The following is a 25,425-nucleotide window of genomic DNA, read 5'->3' as shown; positions in this document are numbered from 1 at the left end:
CAATCCCTACTTACTGTAAATTCAGAAATTATTGCAAAAAATTTGTTTGTTGTCAAGTTCTTTAAGGATGTACCTAGGTGATCTAGGGTAAACTTTAAATAAATCAAGAATTCAAAATTGATACTTTAAGCTGGAAGAGCATTAGTTAAGGTTCAAAATAAGCTAAAAACATCGATAGGTCATTGAGCTCCTTTTTGAGATATTTGGTGTATAAAATATGGCGGGAAAAGGCTTACTCTGACTTTTACCTTATATTTACATTGGTATTATTTGAGTGTCAAATTCAAATTCAAGTGTGAAAGAAAACCAAGAAACTGCTTAAATTTTGTCAAATGACCTTTTATAAGCTATTAAGTCTAATGTTAAAAGATAAATAGGTGTTATGGGGCAAAATATTTTATCTTGTATAGTATGGAAAAACACTAAGGAGTCCAAACATTTGACACTTATTCCAAAACCTCACCTAAGTACATCCTTCAACAACATCTCTGCAATGTTATTTTGTATAAATATGTAAATACACACGATAATTTATTTTATATTAAAACCAGATTAATCTTTTGAAACAGGAATCTTTTTTTAATTGTGTTTGTTCACATATCATGAAATTGCTCTATGTTTAGGCACTATGAAATAACTTGATGTTCTTATGCTGATAAAAGGAAACATGGGGTTTATGTCATCAAGACTCAACTCAACAACACAATAAACAAGACATCTAGAGGTTAACTTCTACAGTGTAGATTCATATATGTTCTCCTTTAGGGCTAGGATTCTTTGAAATTTTTTATGTGTTTATAAAATAATTGAACTGCACATAAATATATGAAAATAATAACATTTCTATTTTGAAAAAGTTTTTCTTCTACTTTTAAACACTGTCCAATTATATTAACTTTGCCTGAAATTGTTTTATTATATGGTAAAAGTCTGCATTGATACATAGGTCAAAATATTTTTTTTACCATAAAAAACTGCATGCTTTTAAAAGTGAACATTCTAGTAATTTACATAATACCACCATATCTAATCATGAAAGTATTTCACCTTTTTGTTGCTAGCTCTCTGTTGTATATCAAGCTTAATTCCTTCAACTTTTCCTTTCTGATACGTAGGAGTCTGACCAGCGTGTTCAATACATAAAACTGGTTGCATTTTACTTAATATCCTGAAACAAAAAGAATTTTTATTAATACCTGACAATTGAAATTGATTTCATGTTGTCTACGGTACTGGTACACTGTTCTGTGGTTTTAGTCTCACTAATATATAACCTAAATCACCTTTTATTCATATATGCAACAGCGAAAGAAAAATATATGAATTGTTTTTACTCTAGAATGTGTAATTGGCCCTACAAATTAAAATACAAAATGTCAGAAATTTGTTGTATGTTTACAATCCTCTTTTTTAAAACATGAACCAAATTTTGTAACAGTAAGAATATCAGTCTATCCAGTATATATTCTAACAAGAATGTGTCCTCAGTACACGAATGCCCCACTCGCACCATCATTTTCCATGTTCAGTGGACTGTGAAATTGGGGTAAAAACTCTAATTTGGCATTAAAATTAGAAAGATCATATCATAGGGAACATGTGTACTAAGTTTGAAGTCAATTGGACTTCAACTTCATCAAAAACTACCTTGACCAAAAACTTTAACCTGGAGCGGGACAGACGGACGAATGGATGGACGGACGGACGGACGGACGGACGGACGGACGGACGGACGGACGGACGAACGGATGCACAGACCAAAAAACATAATGCCCCTCTTCTATTGTGAGGTGGGGCATAATAAAAACAAATATTTACCTTTTAAACAATTCTTCCCATGACAAATGAGTAACATTATTTTCTCCTTTGGTGAGCACTATATCTGCTATAATAGGATCTAACTGTACTTGACTGAAAAAAAATAAAACTAAAGTAATTACAGCTGCTTCTTTAAACAGCAACTACCATTCGGCCAGAGTAGCAAAAATTATATATATATATTTTATACTTTTAGGGGTATATATAATAAATAAATATCTGGAAAATAGGAGTACAAATGCATAGAATACACATAACAAGCACAGCAATTTTGACTTAAAACTAACATTTTTCCAAATCCTGTCCTACAAATTGTCTTTAAAATCATGTTTTTGTCAATGAAAATGCATTTTATTGATATAATATTTAAAGTGGTTAAACAATTTCTGTTTTTTGAGTATGAATAGTCAAATCTTTAAAAGACCAAAATCTGTTCTAAGAAATGGACTGAAATTGTAAATTTTTAAGCAGGCCAGAATTCTTTTTGGGGCAATTGAGTTAAAGTTAACAAAGGATCTAATGCAACACATACCTTTTTTTACTATCACTTTGTAGATTGTTACTTCTCACATACTCATCTATATAACTTCTGATATCGGTCATTGCTACAGCACTTCCTTTCCTTAAAATAATTACAAATGTCATTAAAGTATGAATAAACAAGATTCAAAGTCCTATCAGGTTAATTTAGATAAACATGACAATTAAAATAAGTATGTGTAATCCAGTGTCTGAAAGAATCAGTTTTCAAAATTCCTGTCAGATCATTGCAAAATCTAATACAAAGTACATGCATGTAACACACAAATGTATGATGAGAAGAAAAGTGTTTTCAGCATAACTGTATAAAATCCTATTCATTTATGGATATTCTTATATTCTAATTACCATATAAGATTGACACAGTAAAACTTTTTTTAATCATCTCCATTTTTCTAGCAAAATTATGGCAAAATATTGGCATTTTAACTTCAGGAATGACTATAAACCTCAGGTTGGTGTATTTATGATATATTAGAAAGACTAATTGTTGTGTAATGAGTGGTAGATGGGTATTTTTTTCATTGTCATTGGGTTACTATCTCATTGGTGTATATCCAACATCTTCTTTTATTCATCTTTAAACTGCAGGCCAAAAAGGTCAACTGCAGTATGGCTTTTCGAGTTGATCCAATATACAGATGTTTAAATATGTTTGTACCTCAGACCATTAGGTTTAAATAAAGGCAATACAGCAGAAGTAACTGAATACATCTCTGTCAGCTTAGGCAGCACAAATTCTGCTTCAGATGTTACAGGCTGTATGGGATCAATATCTATCTCATTTGGTAGCTCAAAATCACGCAATCTGTAAATATTAAGTGTACAAGATTTAAATTTAATTAAATGTGTGAATTTTCTAATAAAGACATATATCAATTGCCATTTCTACAGCACAGGTGTCATTCGGTTTAACGTGAGAAATGATCGTGAAAGAATATCTAATGGCAGTCAAGTATTGAGAGACGATTGTGAAAGTTCTGGTAACGGATCGTGAAAGACATTTAATCGAGAAGACATATGAAAGGTCAATACATATTATAATTTAACTACTTACACAGACACAAATTTAGGAAAAAATAAAACTGTCTGTCAAAATGGTTCAACATTAAGATCAGTATGTGAGAATATCCAGTTTTAAAAGTACATAGTTATTACAAAACAACAAAAGGCAGATTGCTTCTCGACATTTCAATGACATAAAAAATGTAAACAAACATGATTTTTCACAAATTCGACTAGAAAAACTACTTTAATACGAATAAGGGCATTCTATTTGAATTAATCAAATGGTTCTCATAGCTATTTTGTATAAACATAATCTGAAACTTGGTAAAAAAAGAACTATTTACACAAAAATTGATTTTTCGGATCGTGAAAGATCACGTACCGCATTTTTGAAGATCGTGAAGAGGATCCTGAAAGATCTGATGCTACGAAGACGTTAAAATTATTCTTCAATTATATCATAATTAATATTTGTTATTGGTATTGAGAAAAGCTATATAGGTCAACATCCTCAATAGGTTTAAGCTTTTCAAAGTATTAATATTTTCAGAAAATGAAATGTAAAATAGTTGGATGATTGTTGGATGAAGCTTTTTATTGTCATGTGAAGTACTCACTTATCACGAGTTATAGGATACCCACATTTTATATATTGGATCCCATAAACTACATGTCCGTCAGACAGGATTCATCTGACCCTGAATTTGCCTTATTTCATGGATGAAGATTCATTTTTGTGATCAAGTCCGTATTGCAAATTCGTTAAGCTTTAGGATAGCTGTCTGTTGTTATGTTGTGAGGTGTAAATTTTCGACTTCTGCAAGGTTTCAAATAACATTGAACTCATTATCATGCATCATTCGGTAATGCTCGTTTTATGTTGTCTAGCCTTTTGGATATATACATGTACCTGTATGCTATAGCGCCATGGTATTTTGTGTATGGTGTACATGTCTGTCTGCATGTTTCATATATGACCATGATGACGTCAATTGTATTTGATATTTTGAATGATAGTAAGATGTCTATGTCTGGCTTTGGTCAGGGTTCATATACTTTTGACCTTATGTTTCGAATTAATTGGCCAGGCGTAACTTTTACATTTGTCAGTTTCTAAGGCACTGTAAGGATCGGAACACATTTATTTGGTCGACAGGATATTTGTAGACATCTGTATGTCATGGTTCATCTGACCTTGCACTCTTTTTATGAACCATTGACAATCATAATTTAAAAAAAAAAGAAGATGTGGTATGATTGTCAAAGAGACAACTATCCACAAGAGACCAAAATGACACAGACATTAACAACTAAAGGTCATCGTACAGCCTTCAACAATGAGCAAAGCCCATACCTCATAGTCAGCTATAAAAGGCCCCGATATGACAATGTAAAACAATTCAAACAAGAAAACTGACGGCCTTATTTGTATAAAAAAAATGAACGAAAAACAAATATGTAACACATTAACAAACAACAACCACTGAATTACAGGCTCCTGACTTTGGACAGGCACATACATAAATAATGTGGCGGGGTTAGATATGTTAGCGGGATGCCAACCCTTCCCCTAACCTGAGACAGTGGTATATCAGTACAACATAAGAACGAAGTATAAAAATCAATTGAAAAGGCTTAGCTCATCAAATGGACAAAAATACATTACGGTAAGCGCATTAAGAGCATTTGACACTTCTAGTAAAACCCTTGATATTATAGACGTTCCAATTAAAGAACCTTAGTGAGCACGCTCACATACCCCACGTCCCCACATTGTCATTGGAGAAATTAAATAAGTATAAGAAAAAAAAATTGTATAAGAAAAAATATTGAATAATAATTTCCTGTCAATATACACATCTACATAGTATGTCCTTATCATCTACAAAATTTCATGAAATTCTGTTGTGTGTTTTCAGAGGAGTTGAGATGACAAACTGTTGCAGAAGTACATTGAAGCAAATAAGTTCAAAGGGGCGTAACTCCTAGAAATAAAATTGAATCGTAATTTCCCGTCGATATGCACAACTACATAGTATGTCCTTATTATCTGAAAAGGTTTCATGAAATTCTGTTGTGTAGTTTCAGAGGAGTTGCGATGACAAACTGTTGCAGTAGTACATTGAAGCAAATAAGTTCAAAGGGGCGTAACTCCTAGAAATAAAATTGAATCGTAATTTCCCGTCGATATGCACAACTACATAATATGTCCTTTTCATATAAAAAGATTTCGTGAAATTCTGTTGTGTTGTTTGAGAGGAGTTGCGATGACAAACTGTTGCAGTAGTACATTAAGTAAATAAGTTCAAAGGGGCGTAACTCCTAGAAAAAAAATTGAATCGCAATTTCCCGTCGATATGCACAACTACATAGTATGTCCTTATTATCTGAAAAGGTTTCGTGAAATTCTGTTGTGTGGTTTGAGAGGAGTTGCGATGACAAACTGTTGCAGTAGTACATTAAAGTAAATAAGTTCAAAGGGGCGTAACTCCTAGAAAAAAAATTGAATTGCAATTTCCCGTCGATATGCACAACTACATAGTATGTCCTTATTATCTGAAAAGGTTTCGTGAAATTCTGTTGTGTGGTTTGAGAGGAGTTGCGATGACACTGTTGCAGTAGTACATTAAAGTAAATAAGTTCAAAGGGGCGTAACTCCTAGAAAAAAAATTGAATCGCAATTTCCCGTCGATATGCACAACTACATAGTATGTCCTTATTATCTGAAAAGGTTTCATGAAATTCTGTTGTGTGGTTTGAGAGGAGTTGCGATGACAAGAAACAGGACTGATGGACTGACGGACGGACGGACGGGTCAAAAACATTATACCCTCTGAACTTCGTTGCGTGGGGTATAAAAATTAACAATTATAAGTAAAGCAGACGAAACATTACACCATTTGCGCTCTGGTATTCTATAGTCTGTAGTATATAGTTAAATCAATCCACATCTGCGTTGTATATACAGAACTTAAGAAAGTACTGTTGCACAAAATGTTCAATCTCAAATTACTCATGAAAGATGCTGTTTTGCTGTAATTTTTTGTTTGAAGGATATCATTTTGGTTTAAACGTTGCATATCCATATTATTGGCTAAATAGTGTCGATCTGTTTAAATTGCACTTGACCGATTCTCAGAGCTGAATCTTTCAAACTTATTTAGAGATGTTTTTAGTTGTTGTTTTTTTAAATTTCGAGGTAAAGTGTTGAATAAAAAAAAAAAAGCTTTAGTGTTCATCCTTATCAAAATAGTTACAGGCTTCAACCAGTTGCAGCTTTATCAAATGGAAAAAGAAATACTGATTTCTGATTTCTATTAATAAGTCGGGTCACGCATTATCTTTCACGATCAAAATAATGCATTGCCTGATCTTTCACGATCAAGTTTGATGGATATTCAACAAATTCAAGGTTTTCATATATAAATCAATGCTTTTAAGAGAAGAACAAACCTTAATTTTACTGTACTATCAGATACACCAAAGATTAAATTTCAAATATATCACGATAAACTGAAATATGACCATTATAGGTACAAAAAGCGTGTTATTTGTAATTAATTTCATAGACATGCATTGCGCCTTTTGTGTTTTTTCATAAAGTACTGCATATTTTCTCTGTCTTATTTCACAGTTGTGTTGAGGAAGTTAAACCTTTTTGACAGACATATTTTTGTGTTAGGATTTGTTCAACGTTTTGAAAATTAAGCGATTTTTTCAAAGATTCTGACCTAGAAATTTCATTAAATGTCTTTCACAATCTGTTACCAAAGCTTTCACAATCGTCTCTCAATACTTGACTCCCGTAAGATATTCTTTCACGACCATTTCTCTGGTTAAACCGAATGATACCCGTGTTCAAAATATAAGAATAATCATGGTTAAAGGGATAATTCGCGATTTTTCACTTTTCATCTTATTATGTTCATAATACCATAAAAAACATATTCACAAAGTTTTATTTTGATATGAAATCTAATAAAGAAGAAAATTGGGAATTATTAATTTTATTTTTTGAAACTTCCTGACTTATGTGACGTAGTTTAAGTCTTTGATGCATGCCGGGAGTGAAAATATCTCATTTAAGTCTTGTTCGTTAACCATCTAATAACGCGATTTAAAGCGCATCGACGACTTTTGGTGTAGCTATTAACCAACGAAAAATAAGTGATAGCCATGCAACTTTTAAAATAAGATCGTGTGGATTTTTTAAAACGCATTTTAATAAAAAAAAGTAAATCATACAATAGAACATTTTTATGATTTTTTCTCTAAAAATACTTTAAACAAACATACGAAACTGACATGATCGATAGTGTATTAAAAATACATGTTTGTATTCTGACCTTTTTGCTTCATTCCAGCAATCATTTTCACTTGCTTGTACGGTGGAAACAATAAAATGTGTATTGTTTTGTGACACCTAAAGAATGTGGAATGCGTAGTTTAACTCAAGGTAATTAAAAGATTAGCATTATATAATTCTAATCTTTTGATCCTCATTCAGTGAATTCTAGGCGTCACGGTTCACTGGCATTTCAGGTGTGAACAACATTTCGTATCAATTGTAAACGGGAGTCAGACAAAGTTTCAGACACATGAATGTAAAAAAAATTAATTAAAATTAATTAATGGGAATAATAAGATCGCACAATAACTGGATAGCTGTATATTTTTATATTTTGCATAAGATCACTTTTAATGAATTATGACTTTTGATTACTTTAGTAACGATAAAATACTGAATTATTTTAATTGAAGAATTTATAAATAAAAATAGCCTTCTAAACACGAGTTTATGAACTAAAAATTGTACTATTTCAAATTAGGAACGGCAGCCTTAAATATTTCAAACAGATCATTAACAATTGCAATTATATAATTTAGTCCATCCAAAGTGATCTTTAATTACCTATTTAGGAATTAAACTGCTCATCAAAATATTTTAAATCTCACAACACATGAATACTTCAGATATTTGAAAAAAGATGTTTTAAAAGATTGACAGGAAATTAAAGGATCTAATTGGAATGGAATCAACAAATTACGAACAGATATGCTTTTCAAGTGTGAAAAACATCAACAAAATTTATACATAATCGGGAATGTCCTTCTTAAAATACTCTTTGTCTCCCATCGTAACTATATAATACTTTAGCTATTTGACCAACGATGTATTAAAAAAAAAATGAACGAATTAAATGTCATCTTTCCCTATTTTTTAATGTAATTATAAGTCTGTTTCAACTGGCAAGAATACCACTAAAACGGACAAGCAGTTTATTCTTTAAATTGCTGTCATTGAATATCAAGAGAGAATATAAATCCCGAAATTGATTTGAAACTTTGATACTCTATAGTTTTCCTGGAAAATATTCACATCCCTCGGTATAAGTGTACTTCCAGTTGCGTATATATTACATGCATGTCGGAACAATTGTGATGATGGCAAATTTCTTCCTTTTTTCGAGAACAATCTAACTGATATATAAATGTCCATAACTTCGATGAGCCAAATAAAGTTATATATCGACCTGTATTTAAATCTCTTCTTCTTCTTCTTTTGGTATACTATAGTCTATCGTCATTTGATGATTACATACTGTTGGCATACGTGGACTTGTCATTTTACAAAACTTTTACCCCAATTTACGCAAAATGTATGTTTCTTTCTTATGTTCTATGTATACATGTTATTGTATATGTTTTAATTTGCTCTATAGGTCCGTAACTTATAATCCAGGCGTATATACGAATGGTCGACAAGTGCGTACATTTTTTAAATCAATATTTCTGGCCTTCACCATTGACAACGGGTATATATTACATTTTACCAAATTTACCCTTGGAAAAAATACGTATATAGATTTTTATTTCATCAAATCTGTTTGGGTTTTTTTTGGTATTATTTATATTTTTATAAATAATTTTCTTTTCACCAGAAATGTTATTCATAAACAAGCGTATGAGTTTAGTAATATCACTTTCGGACACGCAAGATAGAGATGTATATTATACACCTAATAGTTCAAAATGGAAAGTTATAAGTTATCGGCCGTGTACACTTATCAACACACTAAGAAGTGAAAAGATGCATGAATTTGCAAACTCGACAGGAAATCGCTTGAATACCTGGACGTGTCACCTCACACCCCCTACAATATCTTTGGGAGTAATACCTTTAGCCATGCGGGTGATCAGTGGAGCGAAGATCCTAATTTATTTGAATAAAGTTTATTACATAAAAGAATTATGAACTAATTAGATTTCCGAAAACAATTCAAGTTTCACGGAAGACTTATTTATGATTTGAAATTTTGACTTTTTCACTATTAAATTCCTATATTATCAGTCTAAAAATAACAGATCATGGTTATTTAAAAAGAAAAGAAGAAAATTTTCCGTATCAAGTTAATTAACTAGTTAACTAGTCGGATAAAACAACCGTACGATTGACGAGATATCGACACGCAATTACGACTACATCGGGTTACTGTAGTTTTGGTCCTTAGACATATCGTGACTGCAAATCGGAGAAGGTGACAAAATGGCTGACAGCATAGAATTGATACTCTAAATTTAAAATCGATGGTGATCTCTTATCTAGCAGAATAAAACTTTAATATCTATGAATTTGAGCATTTTTATACAGAATAAACATAATATCAATTTTTGATTTTTTTGCGAAGTTTCCCTTTAAGTCAATGTTTCCATATGAAAACCTGAAAAATCATTCAGATCAAAAATTTAAGTTGGAGATGTACAACTTTATCTCCTGTATAAAAAATCTGTAAAACATAGAAGAATTCTGTTAAAGCAAGCTCATTTCAAGGAGCTGCATATGGTGTAAGTAGAAAATAGTTCATTTTGTGTTTTGGTATCAAAAACATCCGAAACTTAGATTAAAAATGAATATAACAACTTCATGTGCTTTCATGCTGTTTTTTGAGGTGTTGCTGATAAACAAAGTATGGTGAGAGTAGCTCATAAGACAAAAATGTAATAAATGTAATATTTTTTTTACATACTGAGATTTATCTACTTCCACTATACTGTCAGCACCCTTTGATAACTCTTTTACTTTTATATAACCATCCTTCTGCATCTTTTGTAAAAATTTGGATAACTGGAAAGAAAAAATCTTCTTTATTCAAGTTCAACTTCCATTAGTTGTAAGATTATGGATAATTGCATTTATTTGTATTTGGACAAAAATCTATTATTTCAATAGTATATCAATTTGTAGATTTGCCTATCAGTAATAGTGAGAATATTATAGTCCTTTTTTACTACATTTTAATTTTTACGATCTATCCCCAGAATTTTATGATAATTTGTAGTCCTGATAACATCATATATATTTGCCACTGGACTTAAAGAAATACCAACACTACATGATATTTGTTTAAGCCTTGATGTATGCATGGACAGAAAGGCACTGTCGGTTGCTCTAACACCAGGTGATAATGCTTTCAAGATACTTGCAACAGTTTGGTTTGCAATGAAACTGACTGCCATAAAATTGTTCATATTTATATAAAAAAAAACTTCCTTTATTTTTACTTAACAAATAATTAAGAAATCATACACAAACCAAGGGGAGCAAATTTAAATACATCCTAGCATACAAATCTTAATTTAGTAAACAAATATACCACATACAATCACTTATTTCTTATCTTAAATTTTACAAATTATAACAATCATTATTGTCGTAAAAAAGCACAAACCTCAATGTTGATCTTTAATTACACCAAATGATTACCTTTTTATAACTTGACTTCTTGACATCTAACAATTTTCCTGGTGGACTGAAAAACAGTAAAATCTTTCTTTTTAAGAAATTAATGCATTTTTTATTGACCTTTTCTTATAAAGATACAGTTAAGGTAGTTGGGGACTAAATTAAAGACATAATGAACTAAATTTCAAGTTGACAGGTAATGGAAAACCAAAATTTTAACCTTTTCAGGATGGACAAATGTATATACCTGACCACAAAATATCCTTTTACTTCCTTTGGTGGGGCATAGAACTTACACAAAATTGTATGATCATTCTCTCTTTTTCTTTATAACTGATTTCTTTTTTATTTTAATAGCAGGGCAAATGCAACATGGGTCATATAATCTCACTTAACAACAATTTCTTTGTAATGTTCAGTCTCTTCTAGGTGTAACTACATACTTTATTATATCTTTGTATGCTAATTAGTTTCTGCAAACTGGCTGTAAACATGCACATAGATGTTATCATTTATGTAAACTATGTTTAGGCCAATTAACATTTATGTAAACTATGTTTAGGCAAACTAACATTTATGTAAACTATGTTTAGGCAAACTAACATTTATGTAAACTATGTTTAGGCAAACTAAAAGTAACTTACCAAAATTTAACCATATGGTTTTTAAAGAAAGCACTTGTGAGTAAGGGTAAATCTGACTTCTTTACTGATGACTTTATTGCACACTTAAAACAAACATCTAACAACTCATCCATATTATCTACAAATTTAAAAGGTAAATACATATAAAGTGTTAAAAGGGGGGATTTAAACAAATAAGTATATGGTGTAAGCAAGAAAGGATGAGGCATTTAAATAGCCATTAAAATATGAAGATGTAAGAATTGTCATATTAACCTGAAATGGCAATTTTACATCAAGTTTTGGCAAAATTTAATACGAGTCATACCCTTATATAAATGTCTCACAAAAATCTTTCATCCACATTAGCATCATTTTATGTTGAAATGATATATCATTATGTATATGGTTATGCCTTAGATTATATTTTTGTGATCATCATAAACTCAAGGCTTTTGTATAACCAGGTCCTCCGCAGGGCGCAGCTTTATACGACCCCAGTGGTTGAACCCTGAACAGTTGGGGCAAATTTGGTCACAATATTCAAGCTTGATTCTGTCTGAATTTGGATTGTGATCAAATTTTTGACATAATATAGGTTTTTGTCACAAAGTTAATGTGGTCAAAGATCTAACAAATCTATTGCACAATACTGTGCAATTGAAGATTTCTTCTTTAATTTTTTCAAAATTCAAAATTTGAAAAATTTTGAAAAAAAGGAAGCCCTTCAAAAATCGTAAACAAAAAAATCCCCCTCCCAACTTTTTGAAACCCCCTTGGAGCAATAACCCTCAAACTCAATCCCATGCTTTCCATTGCAGTATTGAACCTTGTAGTACAATTTCAGAGAGATCCATACAATTACACATAAGTTATTGTCTTGAAACTAGAAAAATGCTTGTTTTGACCCCTTTTTGGCCCTTTATTCCTAAACTTTGGCCCCATGACCCCTAAAATGAATCCAAACCTTCTACTTGTGGTTTTAAACATGTTGATATAATTTCAGAGCAATTGAAATACTTCTACACGAGTTATTATCCTGAAACTAGAAAAATGCTTGTTTTGGGCCCCTAATTCCTAAGGTAGCAATAAACAGTTAGGAAAAAATACTAAAATGTGCCCTTATGAATTTTACCATCCCCTTTTCATTGCTTTCTTGCAATATCAAGCTTACTGTTTGTGTCATATATGGGCATATGTATGTAATCAGAATCTTCCATAGATTTTATATCCAGTATATAAAATGGTAAAATTTAATTTCTTTTTGGTGTATCCATGGCAACAATCTGCATTTATTTGTTATAAAATATTGCAAAAAGGGGGGGAAAGATGTCACATATTTCCCCCAAATTTGGCTAAAATTAGAATTTCAATCAATACCTTTTCTGAAACTGTGTACATATATCATTCAGCAAATCCAATGAAAATCATATGTCTTTCGTCTCATTTTTTTGTAAAATTGCGTCAAAAACTTCGTGTAGAAAAAGAGTGTTTGTAAACAGTACATTAATTTCTGGACCGATGGCCGGTCTAGCTATGAAAATAAGGATTGTCAAACAGATAACAGCCCATAAAACATGTAAAAAATAATCTTGATGCACTTATAAACCATCTTTGAAGGCTAAATTAGCACTCATCTGTCTAAAAATGAATTTTATTACACAATAACTTTCCTATTTAAAAAATCCACAGGGGCCAAAATGCGAAACTAAACTCCTAACTGTGTATTGCTACCTAATCGGTTGGGACCATCATCCCCAAAATCAATCCCAACCTTCCTTTTGTGGTATTGAACCTTCTGAAAAAATTTCATGAAGATCTATTCACTTAAACTAAAGTTATTATCCGGAAACCAATGTGTCTTCGGACGACGCAGACGCATAGACGACGCAGATGACGCAGACGACGACATCTTACCATTATACAATCCCAAAATTTTTTTGGAGTCGTATAAAAATTAGTACAGTTACATGTATAAACAAGAGCACTGGTGTCATGACCTAAGAGTTGAACTTAAAATCGTACACATCGTTGACAGGCATTAAGGAACTAGCTAGGAACTGAAAGCCCTATTGGTAACAATGAAGTTAGATGGAAAGAGCCGGAATCAAAATTCACCACCAGTTCTGACTAAGTCTCAGTTCAGCCAAGGTCAAGGAACCAGATACTTCATCTAGGAAACCTTAGCCGGCCCTGAAAAGTAAGAACAAGCCAACATCTACCAAGAGATGCAAAGCTAACCGTTACGCCCAGTGGATGGCCACCAAAACAGCTGTTGTACCTGCTACAGAACTCTTACAAACCATCAGCGTAGACCACATCACCCAGACCAAGCTAGAGACCCCATAGTCTAACACCAACAAAGTACAAAGGGAAACCAGTTGTAGTTGTAATAAACAGGGATAGTGTCACCAGTCCCTACAACTCCAACAAGGCCTGTCATCACCTGATTTACTACACCTACACAACAGACAGAGGCAAGCACAGTAGGATCGATTTTGATGAAGGGTTTGACATCAACGACCCAGACCTACTGCGCACACCACCACATACATCGCCTGTCAGCATAGAATCGAAAGAGGCAATGCAAGCAGCCATCTCAACAGAACGGCCTGATACTCCGTACCAGCCACAACATCGCAGTCGGAGTAAGATGAAAGCCAAGGGACAGACAGACCCAAAACTGAAAATAGGTATATCAGTTCGAATATCCAGACAGGATAGCCGGACATTAAAAACTACACATCATCATCATGACCTAAGAGACTACTATTAGTGGCAGACAGATAAAAACAATAAAAACTTCAACCTTTAAATCAATCTGGTATAAATAGTGGTACATGTTATTTATTCATACACATGTACTTTTATCAGCTATTTAAAAGAATCAAATCAATTCCTTCCTGCAGGTCCATTTACTGATATTTTCAAAACACATTTCTTTAATATTTTCAGTTGAGTAATTTATTTCTTCTTTGTTATAATATACCTAATAAGTCAATCATTTCCTCTTCAGTGTTGTTTGAACCATTTTTCAGATCTAATTGGTGTAAACTTTCACTACATTTATTCATGGCTTGATCAAGCTCACAATTGTCACCAGAGTTACATGATTGATTTGCATTTAACCGACTGTCAATTCCTGAATCCCCTGTCACTTTTGTCACTTTTGAATCACCATTTTGCTGATCCATCTTAGTACTACTCGACTGTTCATTCTTGTCTGAATCACTGTCTTCATTCATCATTAACATGCCATCAGGTATGACTGGTATCGGTGATTTATCTCCAAATGACCTACAAATTATCGATAGATCAAAACAGTAAATAACAAGAAAACAAGTCTGTCCATGTAAATATGTCAAAAAAGTAAAAAAATACCTAAATGAACTATGTACTTCCTCTAAACCGAACAAGGCATAAGTCAGAACATTGCCTTAAAACAACTTCTGTGTCAGAAAATATAATAAACATTATTTTCTTATATTTTGATAAATAATTAGCTTTCTTTGTCTTTTTAGAAGACTACCATTGGTTCTAGTGAGAAACTTTCAAATCAACGCTTCATTATTATCATAAACAGTAGAAAGTTTTTAGATTGATTGGGCATTTCCTACACTTCTTGAATTAGAATATCTATATTACTTATTTCTTTATTAAATTATCATTGTACCATATAAGGAAACGAAAAGACACAAACAATGAAATAACTGTACCACAGGTCATCTCCAAATAAATGTACTATCTGTACACCTTTACCACGCATGGCTGAATCAAACATGTCACTGCCTGACAAAGCAGCTCTCCCTACAGCAACTGGTGCTCTGCAAAAATATAATGTATATTTTGGGATTACTACAAAAATTCATAACAAGAGGCTGTCACAACGACAGCAAACCGGATTTATTAACATTTATTTGTGTCCTGGCAATATCTCAAGAACCATAACTGATGAATGCTGAAAGTGAAAATCGTCAATATCAAATTTGACCTCCATTTTGTAGTCAGTATCAACATATTAAAATTTGAAAAGCTTAGATTGAATGGTTCATTAGTAAATGCAACAACGTGAATGGAAACACCATTTTACGATCTTTCAAGAACCATAACTCCTGAACGGTAAAAGTCAAAATCGTCATTATTGAACTTGACCTCTATTTTGTCATCAGTAACAACATATAAAAATTTCAAAAGCTTTGGTGGAATGGTTTATGAGAAAATGCATGGACACGACTGGAAACACCATTTTTCAATTTTTCAAGAACCATAACTCCTAAACGGTAAAAGTCAAAATCGTCATTATTGAACTTGACCTCCATTTTGTCATCAGTAACAACATATTAAAATTTGGGAAGCTTTGGTAGAACTGTTCATGCGTAAATGCACGGACACGACTGGAAACTCCATTTTTCAATTTTTCAAGAACCATAACTCCTAAACGGTAAAAGTCAAAATCGTCATTATTGAACTTGACCTCCATTTTGTCATCAGTAACAATATATTAAAATTTGGGAAGCTTTGGTAGAACAGTTCATGCGTAAATGCACGGACACGACTGGAAACTCCATTTTTCAATCTTTCAAGAACCATAACTCCTGAACCGTAAAAGTCAAAATCGTCATTATTGTACTTGACCTCCATTTTGTCATCAGTAACAACATATTAAAATTTGGGAAGCTTTGGTAGAACTGTTCATGCGTAAATGCACGGACACGACTGGAAACTCCATTTTTCAATCTTTCAAGAACCATAACTCCTGAACGGTAAAAGTCAAAATCGCCATTAATGAACTTGACCTTCATTTAGTTGTCAGTAACAACATATTAAAATTTTAAAAGCTTTGGTTGAACGGTTCATGAGTTAATGGACGGACAACATTTGATTGCCGCCCGCCCGCCGTACATCCCAAAATCAATAACCGACATTTTTGTCACAAAAATCCGGTTAAAAAGGTCAAGTCAAAGTAATTAAAGAGGCCCTGAAAAGATAATGATAAAATTTTTGACCAGCTGATTATGGTTATTGTATTATATATCACAGAACAAAAAACTTGTTTAATATGCTAGTTTTACATAATAAGCACTGAACTTCAAATGTACCACAGATTTCATCTTTTCCTTAGTTTTTTTTTTATCAAATGATTCAATTTGTTTTTTATGTTGTGCCTTGTTATGAGCCTTCAAGAGCCTGTATTTAGTGGTGTGTTGTTGATTCCTGTCTGTCGAATAAAGGTAGTTTTTAGTGTATTGTTTGAGTGTAAATCAAACACGGTGGGTATGGTTGTCCTGCGAGAGAATGTTCTGTGCTGGTGATTCGGTCCTGACGGGTGCTGGTGATCAATGAAAAAATGTAAACAAAGACGAAAATGATGATTTTTGACGTTTTCACTCATAAAAAATTGAAAAAAACAGTTGAGATTTTTCAATTTTGTTTCTTATGGGTTCATATGTAAAGCATTAAAAAGTTGACCCTCTAAACTGTTTCAGTAAGCGTAACACAAAAATGCTCATTTTCAGAAAATCTCGAACTGAAAAAATAAAACAAAAATGCTCATAGAGTCCGCTTTCTATACCGCAATCCACACGACAAAACTATTTTGTGAAAAAACATTGCAATTTATTAAAATTTAGCATTTTTTCAATTTATTCATGTCCTGATACTGTGCTGGTGGGTCCTGTCATTGTGCTGGTGGGTCCTGATACGGTGCTGGTGATTTTGGATAAGAAGTTGCTCATATTTGAAACAAATGTTACAAAATCAATAAAATTGGGCAGATAATTATTGTCAATAGGATCTATGACTCCTATTTTAGCTCTTGTGCATCCATTTGGCTGTTTAATATGTGTTTTCAAATGATCGTTACTTATATTACACAATTACATAAAAGGGCAACCTCTTTCGTCCAATATCAGATAACAATATATACTATCTGAAATAAAAATAGTTTTATTAAGATATTAAATGCCCCTTACATTGATGCTTCAACAATGATCAAAGCCCATACTGCATAGACATGTTTGTTAGCGCTCCGCATACCCCTCCCCACTTACTCACCCCCCCCCCCCATTTCCTCCTTCATTGTTACAGTGGTGTAGCAACACAACAATTTATCACAAAAATAATAACACAAAGACACACATTATTGAACAACAAATGCTCACAGGTACTGAAAGCTAGTTCAAAGCCGCATTTTCAACTAATAGATAAAACATGTTCTCATATGCAAAAATCCCAATCGTGTCGATTAAAAAAGTCTCAAAACTTAAGTTCACATTTTAATGTTTGATTAAGCAGAACTTTATTTAAAAGTGTGCAGTGGATCTTGTGCTCACAAAAGTTATTGTCATAATTATGTTTACATAAGACTTATAAAGGAATTAAGAAGGTACCAAGAAATATTTTACAGTTCAATTTAATGATCATGAATGGAAGGAAATGGTACGGAAGTTTACATAGGACAAAAAGAAATTGATAGTATTTTTTGGCGAAAGACTTAAACGCTTCTTTGCATTATATAGTAAAACTCTTCTTTAAAAGCATGCAAAAAATAACTTTGATTGACTTGCTTGCTATGTTTGCTCCAAGGATATTTTCAAACAATAGGTAGGCGGAGTTTCAATACATACTGGGATTTGATTGGACAAATACAAACTGACAGGAATTGAAGTTAATGTTTATTGTCCAAACAAATTCTAGTATATAGTAAACATACTACTTACCTGTCGTTTACAACCATCCAAACAATCATAACAAGCAATTTAAACAAGGTTTGCTTTGCATGTATTTATAGAAGAGCTGTAAATTCTAAAAAAAAATCTTGTTGTCGTAGATGGTTAAATCCTCAACAAAATATCATTAACTTTGTTGGAACGAATAAAGGTTTTAAATCAAATTTTCGTGGACTTTTTAGCTTCCACCCTGACGAGGCATGTTAGCTGTTCGTATGCTGTTGCACCTGACGCACCGAAACTTTCACATTTCCATCTTCTTTTCTGAAATATTTTACCCAGCTCATACTTGACAGGATCGTTATTCTAGTAAAAGGTGTAACCAATGAATTGAACACAAGTTAAAAATCCCACAATACTATATAATTCATTTTATGTGTCAATTTGTTCGAAAAAAATCGAAAAGAAGAGAGTTTTTTAATGTCATGGTTATCTGTCGCTATCTAGATATATGCTTAGCATTTATTTCAGATGACATGGACTCCTCACCCAGGTGACCCTGCTGCCTTTCATATCTTTATCCGTATACAATTATTTTAAAATAGATAACCAAAGGCTGCAACTCGTATTTTTGTATTTAAATGATTCGTTGTAACGAGAATATTTGTGGTGAATGGAAACTGTGAGGGTCAAAATCTTAAATTGCTTATAAATGTTGCTGGACCCAGTTTCGTTATCTGATCTGAATTTTCTAAAATGTGCAAGGTAGATAGACATTTTGATTTTTTTTACTGGGTAAGTTTGCCCCTATCGCTTGAACTTTTGCAATATTACAGCCAATTTCAATGAGTGTGTAGACAAAGGGATTACTTTGGTTATCTTGCTTGCTGAACAGAAAAGTCATTGTAAGTTATGTAAACTACCCTACTTTAAGAGTAGACTAGTCCGACAAATGACACATCTTTCTGTCTGTAGGACCAGGCTACTTCGAAAGGAGGGTACTTTACCTTACCTAAAAATGACCTCACGGTTTAGCTAACAAGCTATTTTGGAATTTTGAAATGAAAAAGCTAAGAAATCTTAGTTTTGTTAGTGTGTACTAGGTTTTCGAAAAAAAATACCTGATAACCCTTCAGACAAAAAAAAGATGTTGAAAATATCTTACAGATACAGCAAGTGATTCTTAATAGCTATAAGATACATTTTTCTTTTAAAATACAACTTTTAAATCTTACGGGAAACTATTCCAAGCTTAAAACTTTCACTGTAACCTCGCTTTAACTTATCCCCCCCCCCACCCCCCATCCCCGAAAAAAACCCAAAACAAGCAAACCCGCAATACTATTGTCTTTCTTATAGTCAGCACTCAATTGTTCACAAACAAATGTGTTTAAAGCTGCTAAAGACATATGATTCAAACGCTCAGTAAGTCTTTTGTTCTATATTTTTGCTCTCCATTTTTATGCAAAACCTTTTACATTTTTATTTTATCGGTTATTGTTGAACGTCGTACGATGACGTATGGTTGTTAACACATACTTTCTTTGGTTTCTTACGGAAATTTTTCCATTGACAACAAACATACCACATCATCTGCATTATATAAGTATTGTATAAATTACAACGTATTTTGGTAATCTTGCAAAATGATCGTAATCCCGAAAATCGTTAACATATTTTCTTATCTTAAAAGGGACAAGAAGGGTTCCATCAACAGGCCAATAAATAAAATTACAGTTAATTTAAAAAAAAAAATAAAAAAAATAGGTGTATTTTTTCTCTCATAATAACAGTAAACAGATTCACAACAATGTCAATTTCAAGAAAGCAGACAACAGTTAATTAGTCAATAACAATGCAGCATCAATGATCTTGAATATATGCTTCTTTTAACTAAAATATAAAGGCACAGAACCAGGACATTGGAGCACAGTACCAGGACCGTTTTTCTTATCACCAGCACAGCGTCAGGACAATTCCGTTTAACGAACTTGTACGACTTTTGCAATATAATATTGTTGTAATATACTTTGCATAGTACTTATGACGCATCAGAGAAAAATTAAGCAACAAAACAGTCGTTTTATTGCCGTTCTGATACAATGTAAACAAACCCACCAGCACAGAATCAGGACCCATCAGCACCTGACAGGACCAAATCACCAGCACAGTACGTTCTCTCGCAGGACAACCATACCCACCGTGTCAAAGCTCTCATTTGAAATGTTTCCCAGTGAGTTTGTCAGGACATTTAATTGTGCACTTCACAGTATATGTTTTTCTCCTTGTTGAAGGCTACACCATGACGTTTTTTTTACCTATAGTTGCTTATAACCATGTCATTTGGTCTCTGGTGGATATCTGTCTCAATAGTACATGTAAGTATACCCCTTCTCTTTACAAATATTCATATTAAGTGGAATCTAATTCACTGACGGAATAAATTTTAATATCTTTTGTAAAAGTATTGATTTGCATTGTACAGATTTCTTGAAACTGTAGATATACTTAAGAATAGTTATCACAAAAATATTTGAAATATGGTTTGATTAAAATTGAGAATGGAAATGGGAAATGTGTCAAAGAGACAAAAACCTGGCCATAGAGCAGACAACAGCCGATTGCAACCAATGGGTCTTCAATGCAGAGAAAAACTCCCACACCTGGAGAAGTCCTTCAGCTGGCTCCTTAACAAATATGTATACTAGTTCAGTGATAATGGACGTCATACTAAACTCCGATGGTTAAACATGTTTTTTGAGATATCAACCCTTCCCTTATACCTCTAGCCAATGAAGAAAAAAACAAACACACAACAATACACACAGTAAAACTCAGTTTAAGAGAAGTCTGAGTCCGATGTCAGAATAGGTAACAATATAAAGACAACTATTTACCAACTGACAAGGATGTCATAAAATATATGAAAAGAGTTTTGGGACTTTTTAATTTCTCATAATTGTTCATTGAAAGGGACATTTTGTTGACAATGGACATATATTTATTGATATTGTCTCTTCAAGGCACTTTGATGTAACAGAAGAAGAATTTACAGTGTTGTTTAAAAAACTGGAGAAATAACAAAAATAATCAGATGGCAGTAAATTACTTCTAATAGATAACCAGGAACTTTCAGTTGTATAAATTGAAATCTGAACATAAAACAATACATAAGAAATGATTTCAAACAAATTCATGCTCTCATTCTTAACCCTACACATAACATTCTTAAATGGAAACAATCCATTTATTCTGTGACAACCCTCTGGTAAATGAAAAGTAAAACCCTAGAATAGAATACCTGCTATTTATCAAAACAAATTATCCTGAAAGAAAATGAATCTTGAAATTCACCTAGAATTATATTTTGAAATAGGAAGATAAAAACAGTGTATGTGAAAAAAAAAAGTGTTAATAATGGGCACAGAGAAATAACTGCAATTAAGAAACATTTAATTTATTTTCTTTTCATCATGTTGTAAGGCAACATAATAAACAGAAACATGTGTATGGCAATATATTTGTTCAGTATACATATAAGCACAAAATCCATTACTACTACTGTGATTGTTTCTTACACCGTATAAGAATTTTAATCAGATTACTATTACATGCTGAAAATACTTCTACAATTGTAGATGTATTTTCAGCATGTAATAGTAATCTGATTAAAATTCTAATAAATTACTGAAGCAAGCATTTGGTCATCATTCAAACTTACTTATTTCCAAGGAGACATACACTACATAGGTCTCCTTTTTTGATATTTCTAAATGTATATGGAGTTACTTCCCCTTCAACAATAACTCCAGGCAACATCAAGTCTGAAATGAAAAATAGGAATCTCAAAATTCGGTTTGTTTTGCTTTTTTATCTCAGTAACGTATGGATATTTCAACATCTTTAATAAAATGGAAGCATTTTATTTTTTGTTCTTCAAAATTTACAAAATGATTTTATTTGTATCAGTTATATAAGAGACAGCTTGTGTCAAGATTTTAAAAATTGTTTTATTGCAGGGTATAAAATATTGCACTCAAATTAAGTTCAAGGATTTACCTATCAATCAGTTTGTTGCATGCATCTTTCAGGTGTAACATTTTCTTTAAACATTATATTATTATTTTTTTTGTTAAATAATTGTTAATGGGACAGAAAAATTGTAAGATTCTATCAAAGAGGTTTGTCTTTATAGTTTTCTAAATAAAAAACAACATTTTATAAGGCTTCAGAAACAGTTAATGGAACTGACACACCTATAAATGTTTTCACCATGATTTAATATTTATTACAGACAAGTCAAATTATTATTTCAATTTAAGATTAAATAATCATCAATTGCTTTTAAGTATTTTCTTTACCTGCCCCGCTCTTTAATTTAGAGAATACAGGAGGATAGGTCCTGAACACAGGTAACAACTCTGGGAACTTCCACACGGTATAAATAGTGGGTATCAATTCTTTAAATACTTCTATAAACACAGGATTCTTCTGAACACAATAGATCACCAAACTTTCCCCAGAGTGGGTATAGATTTTGGCCACTGTCATCTCATCTTTGGCTGGAATAATCTGAAGCAAGTCTGCTGGTTGCAGATTAGGGAATAACTTTTCAATGTCATTTCTAACTCTTTTCCTAGAATTGAATAATCAGTTATCATGGTTAAGTTATGTAGCCATTATGTATACAGCATAAACAAATGTAATATTAAACTCCATGTGGTGAACCAACGCCTGTGTGAATCATTTCGTTAGAGTCCCTGAAGCAAATGTAATATCAGTCTAAGGAAATACTTTATTACACTAAATACAGTAATTCATAATGTATCTAATTTCAATCAGAATGAATTACTGACTATCAATCTTTATTTCGAGAAGTCAAGAGTAACCTATTTGCATGACTAACATGACTACATGTATTATTACTAAACCAAAATATTATCATCAATGACTTTATATTTAACTCAGATCAGCTACAAAATGGTTCAAATGATTGGTTCTCTCATCATGTACTCCATTTTACTCCATCAATAAAAACTTTCCTTCATGAGAGTCAACCCAGAAAGATCATATTACAAGAAAGTTTAGACTATTTAAATGATAGTTATAAATAACTAAATGTTATGTTTCAAATGTAAGTCGTATGAATTTGCCAAAAAATTATCATAATGATTTGTTTGTTTAACATGTTTAATGTGATATCAAATTTATACTTATCTTTATTACTTATAAAACTTAATTAAAACAAAATATGTCTTATTGATTGTTGCTAAATTTGTTATTTATTATATATTTTTATTTTATTTTATTTAAATCTCATTATTGCCCATTGCATATCTATTTTGTAGTTGACCTAAAATCTGTCAACAAGACATCTCCACTGTTTTAAAGACAAAATGGCCTTCTATAATGCCACGAACTACAACAAAGTATAAACATAGAGTGAGTGATATTCAAATAATTCAATGTTATATTAAAAGTATCCTTCATATACCTTGCAGCACTTGCAAATAAAATGCAGTGCTCTGAAATAATTGGTTTAAAGTAAATCCAATATTCTACTTCATCAGTTTATTTTCAATTTATGAGTTGGACTCTCCCTCTGGTGGGGGTCTCATTGGGGGGTTCTGATCCCAGATCCCACTTACTGTTTTGTCAGATTCCCGTATCCCCCTTACACTACATGTATGTACGTAAGTAATTCTCATTTTTTTGTAAATTCCCGTGTCCGGCTGGACTTCATTTCCTGTTTCATCACACAATAATCTGACTTTCATGTGTCACGCTTACAAAAAGTCGGCAATCCCGCGTCACGCTTAGACCCCAATGAGACCCACTCTGATATCTTTCGTCCCTTTTGTGAGGTCTTTAACTTCCAGGGGCTGATCAGGGAGCACCTATCTCATTTTAATTTATTAGAAGGGTATCAGGTTCGTTCGCGCCCAATACACTTTCGCACCCTTCATGTTCGCACCTAGCACGTTCGCACCCAAGGTTCGTTCGCACTCTACACGTTCACGCCCAATTTTAATTCAAATTCCAGTTGAATAATTGGAAAATCATGATTGTTGTTATAAATTTCTTTGGTGTAAGTAAAACATTCAAGATTTTAATTGAAAAACACATAAGATAATTATTTTTAACAGCTTGGTCTGAAACAATAAAATAAAGCAATACACTATTATAACCAAAACATGATAAAATTTAGGCACTGGCTACGGTTACATGGAAATGTAACAATAATACAAATATTATTGTTACATCGGCGACTAATTGCCGGATGGCAAAGTTGGGTAAGGAACCGATTAATTACGAATGTAACAATAATTATTGAGGCTACGGTTACATTGTGTTATTGTTACATTAAAAACAGCAATGTATGCTAGATTTATTAATTTAAATCTTCTATAGTTGTGTTGCTAAATTCTTTCATATGTACGTAATAATGATAAATGATAAATATTATTATTCAACAAATGGTCTTTAAATAGTTTTACGTATTAATGGTTTTGATGTTCTTAAGGGTTCTACTTCAGATTAGTAGTGCCAAAGGCGAAACATATAGTTCAATGGTTTGTTGTTGAGAACTCGATCGGGCTCAGTGATAAAAGTATGCTTCCAACCAAAATGTTGGATGAGAATATCAATATTGCTAGAGTAAAAAAGCATTTATCACCAGAAGCATGGCAAACATTAAAGGTTGCCTTATCTTCTAAATGGAATATCGCAGAATGGAATTGCACGGTATGCCATACAGACGTTCACAATGCGCATGACTGGTATTGTGTGATGGCTGCTTGGAGTGGATTCATAAAAAATGTGTTGGACTTAAACATGCTCAAAAACCACTTACTGGATATGTAGAAACTGCCATTGTAAATAAAAAATTTAAGAAAGTGTATGTAATAATTGTATGTATTGTAAATATAAAATAAATGTCTCGAACTTTTATTTAGTACATATTACAAGTCCCATCGTACATTGTTGTTTTTTTATGTGACAATAACGCTATGTAACCGTAGCC

General features: G+C 32.3%; 1 protein-coding gene across 1 annotated transcript in view; it reads right to left on the bottom strand.

Annotated features, from left to right (window-relative positions):
- LOC139495754 (eukaryotic translation initiation factor 2D-like) overlaps positions 1-25,425 on the bottom strand; it is a 44,423-nt gene that overhangs the window by 10,197 nt on the left and 8,801 nt on the right. The window contains exons 3-13 of the mRNA XM_071284128.1: positions 22,763-23,037; positions 22,123-22,225; positions 15,450-15,557; positions 14,723-15,030; positions 11,755-11,872; positions 11,132-11,177; positions 10,395-10,492; positions 3,020-3,166; positions 2,351-2,440; positions 1,819-1,911; positions 1,048-1,168 (exon numbers count right to left, since the gene is read on the bottom strand). Coding sequence (XP_071140229.1) covers positions 1,048-1,168; positions 1,819-1,911; positions 2,351-2,440; positions 3,020-3,166; positions 10,395-10,492; positions 11,132-11,177; positions 11,755-11,872; positions 14,723-15,030; positions 15,450-15,557; positions 22,123-22,225; positions 22,763-23,037 — 1,507 coding nt within the window. The remainder of the gene's footprint in view (positions 1-1,047; positions 1,169-1,818; positions 1,912-2,350; positions 2,441-3,019; positions 3,167-10,394; positions 10,493-11,131; positions 11,178-11,754; positions 11,873-14,722; positions 15,031-15,449; positions 15,558-22,122; positions 22,226-22,762; positions 23,038-25,425) is intronic.

Source organism: Mytilus edulis, chromosome 1 (assembly GCF_963676685.1).
Source record: "Mytilus edulis chromosome 1, xbMytEdul2.2, whole genome shotgun sequence".
NCBI classification, from domain to species: Eukaryota; Metazoa; Mollusca; class Bivalvia; order Mytilida; family Mytilidae; genus Mytilus; species Mytilus edulis.
Note: the sequence above shows the minus strand (reverse complement) of the source record. Positions and strands in the feature narration are given on the sequence as shown.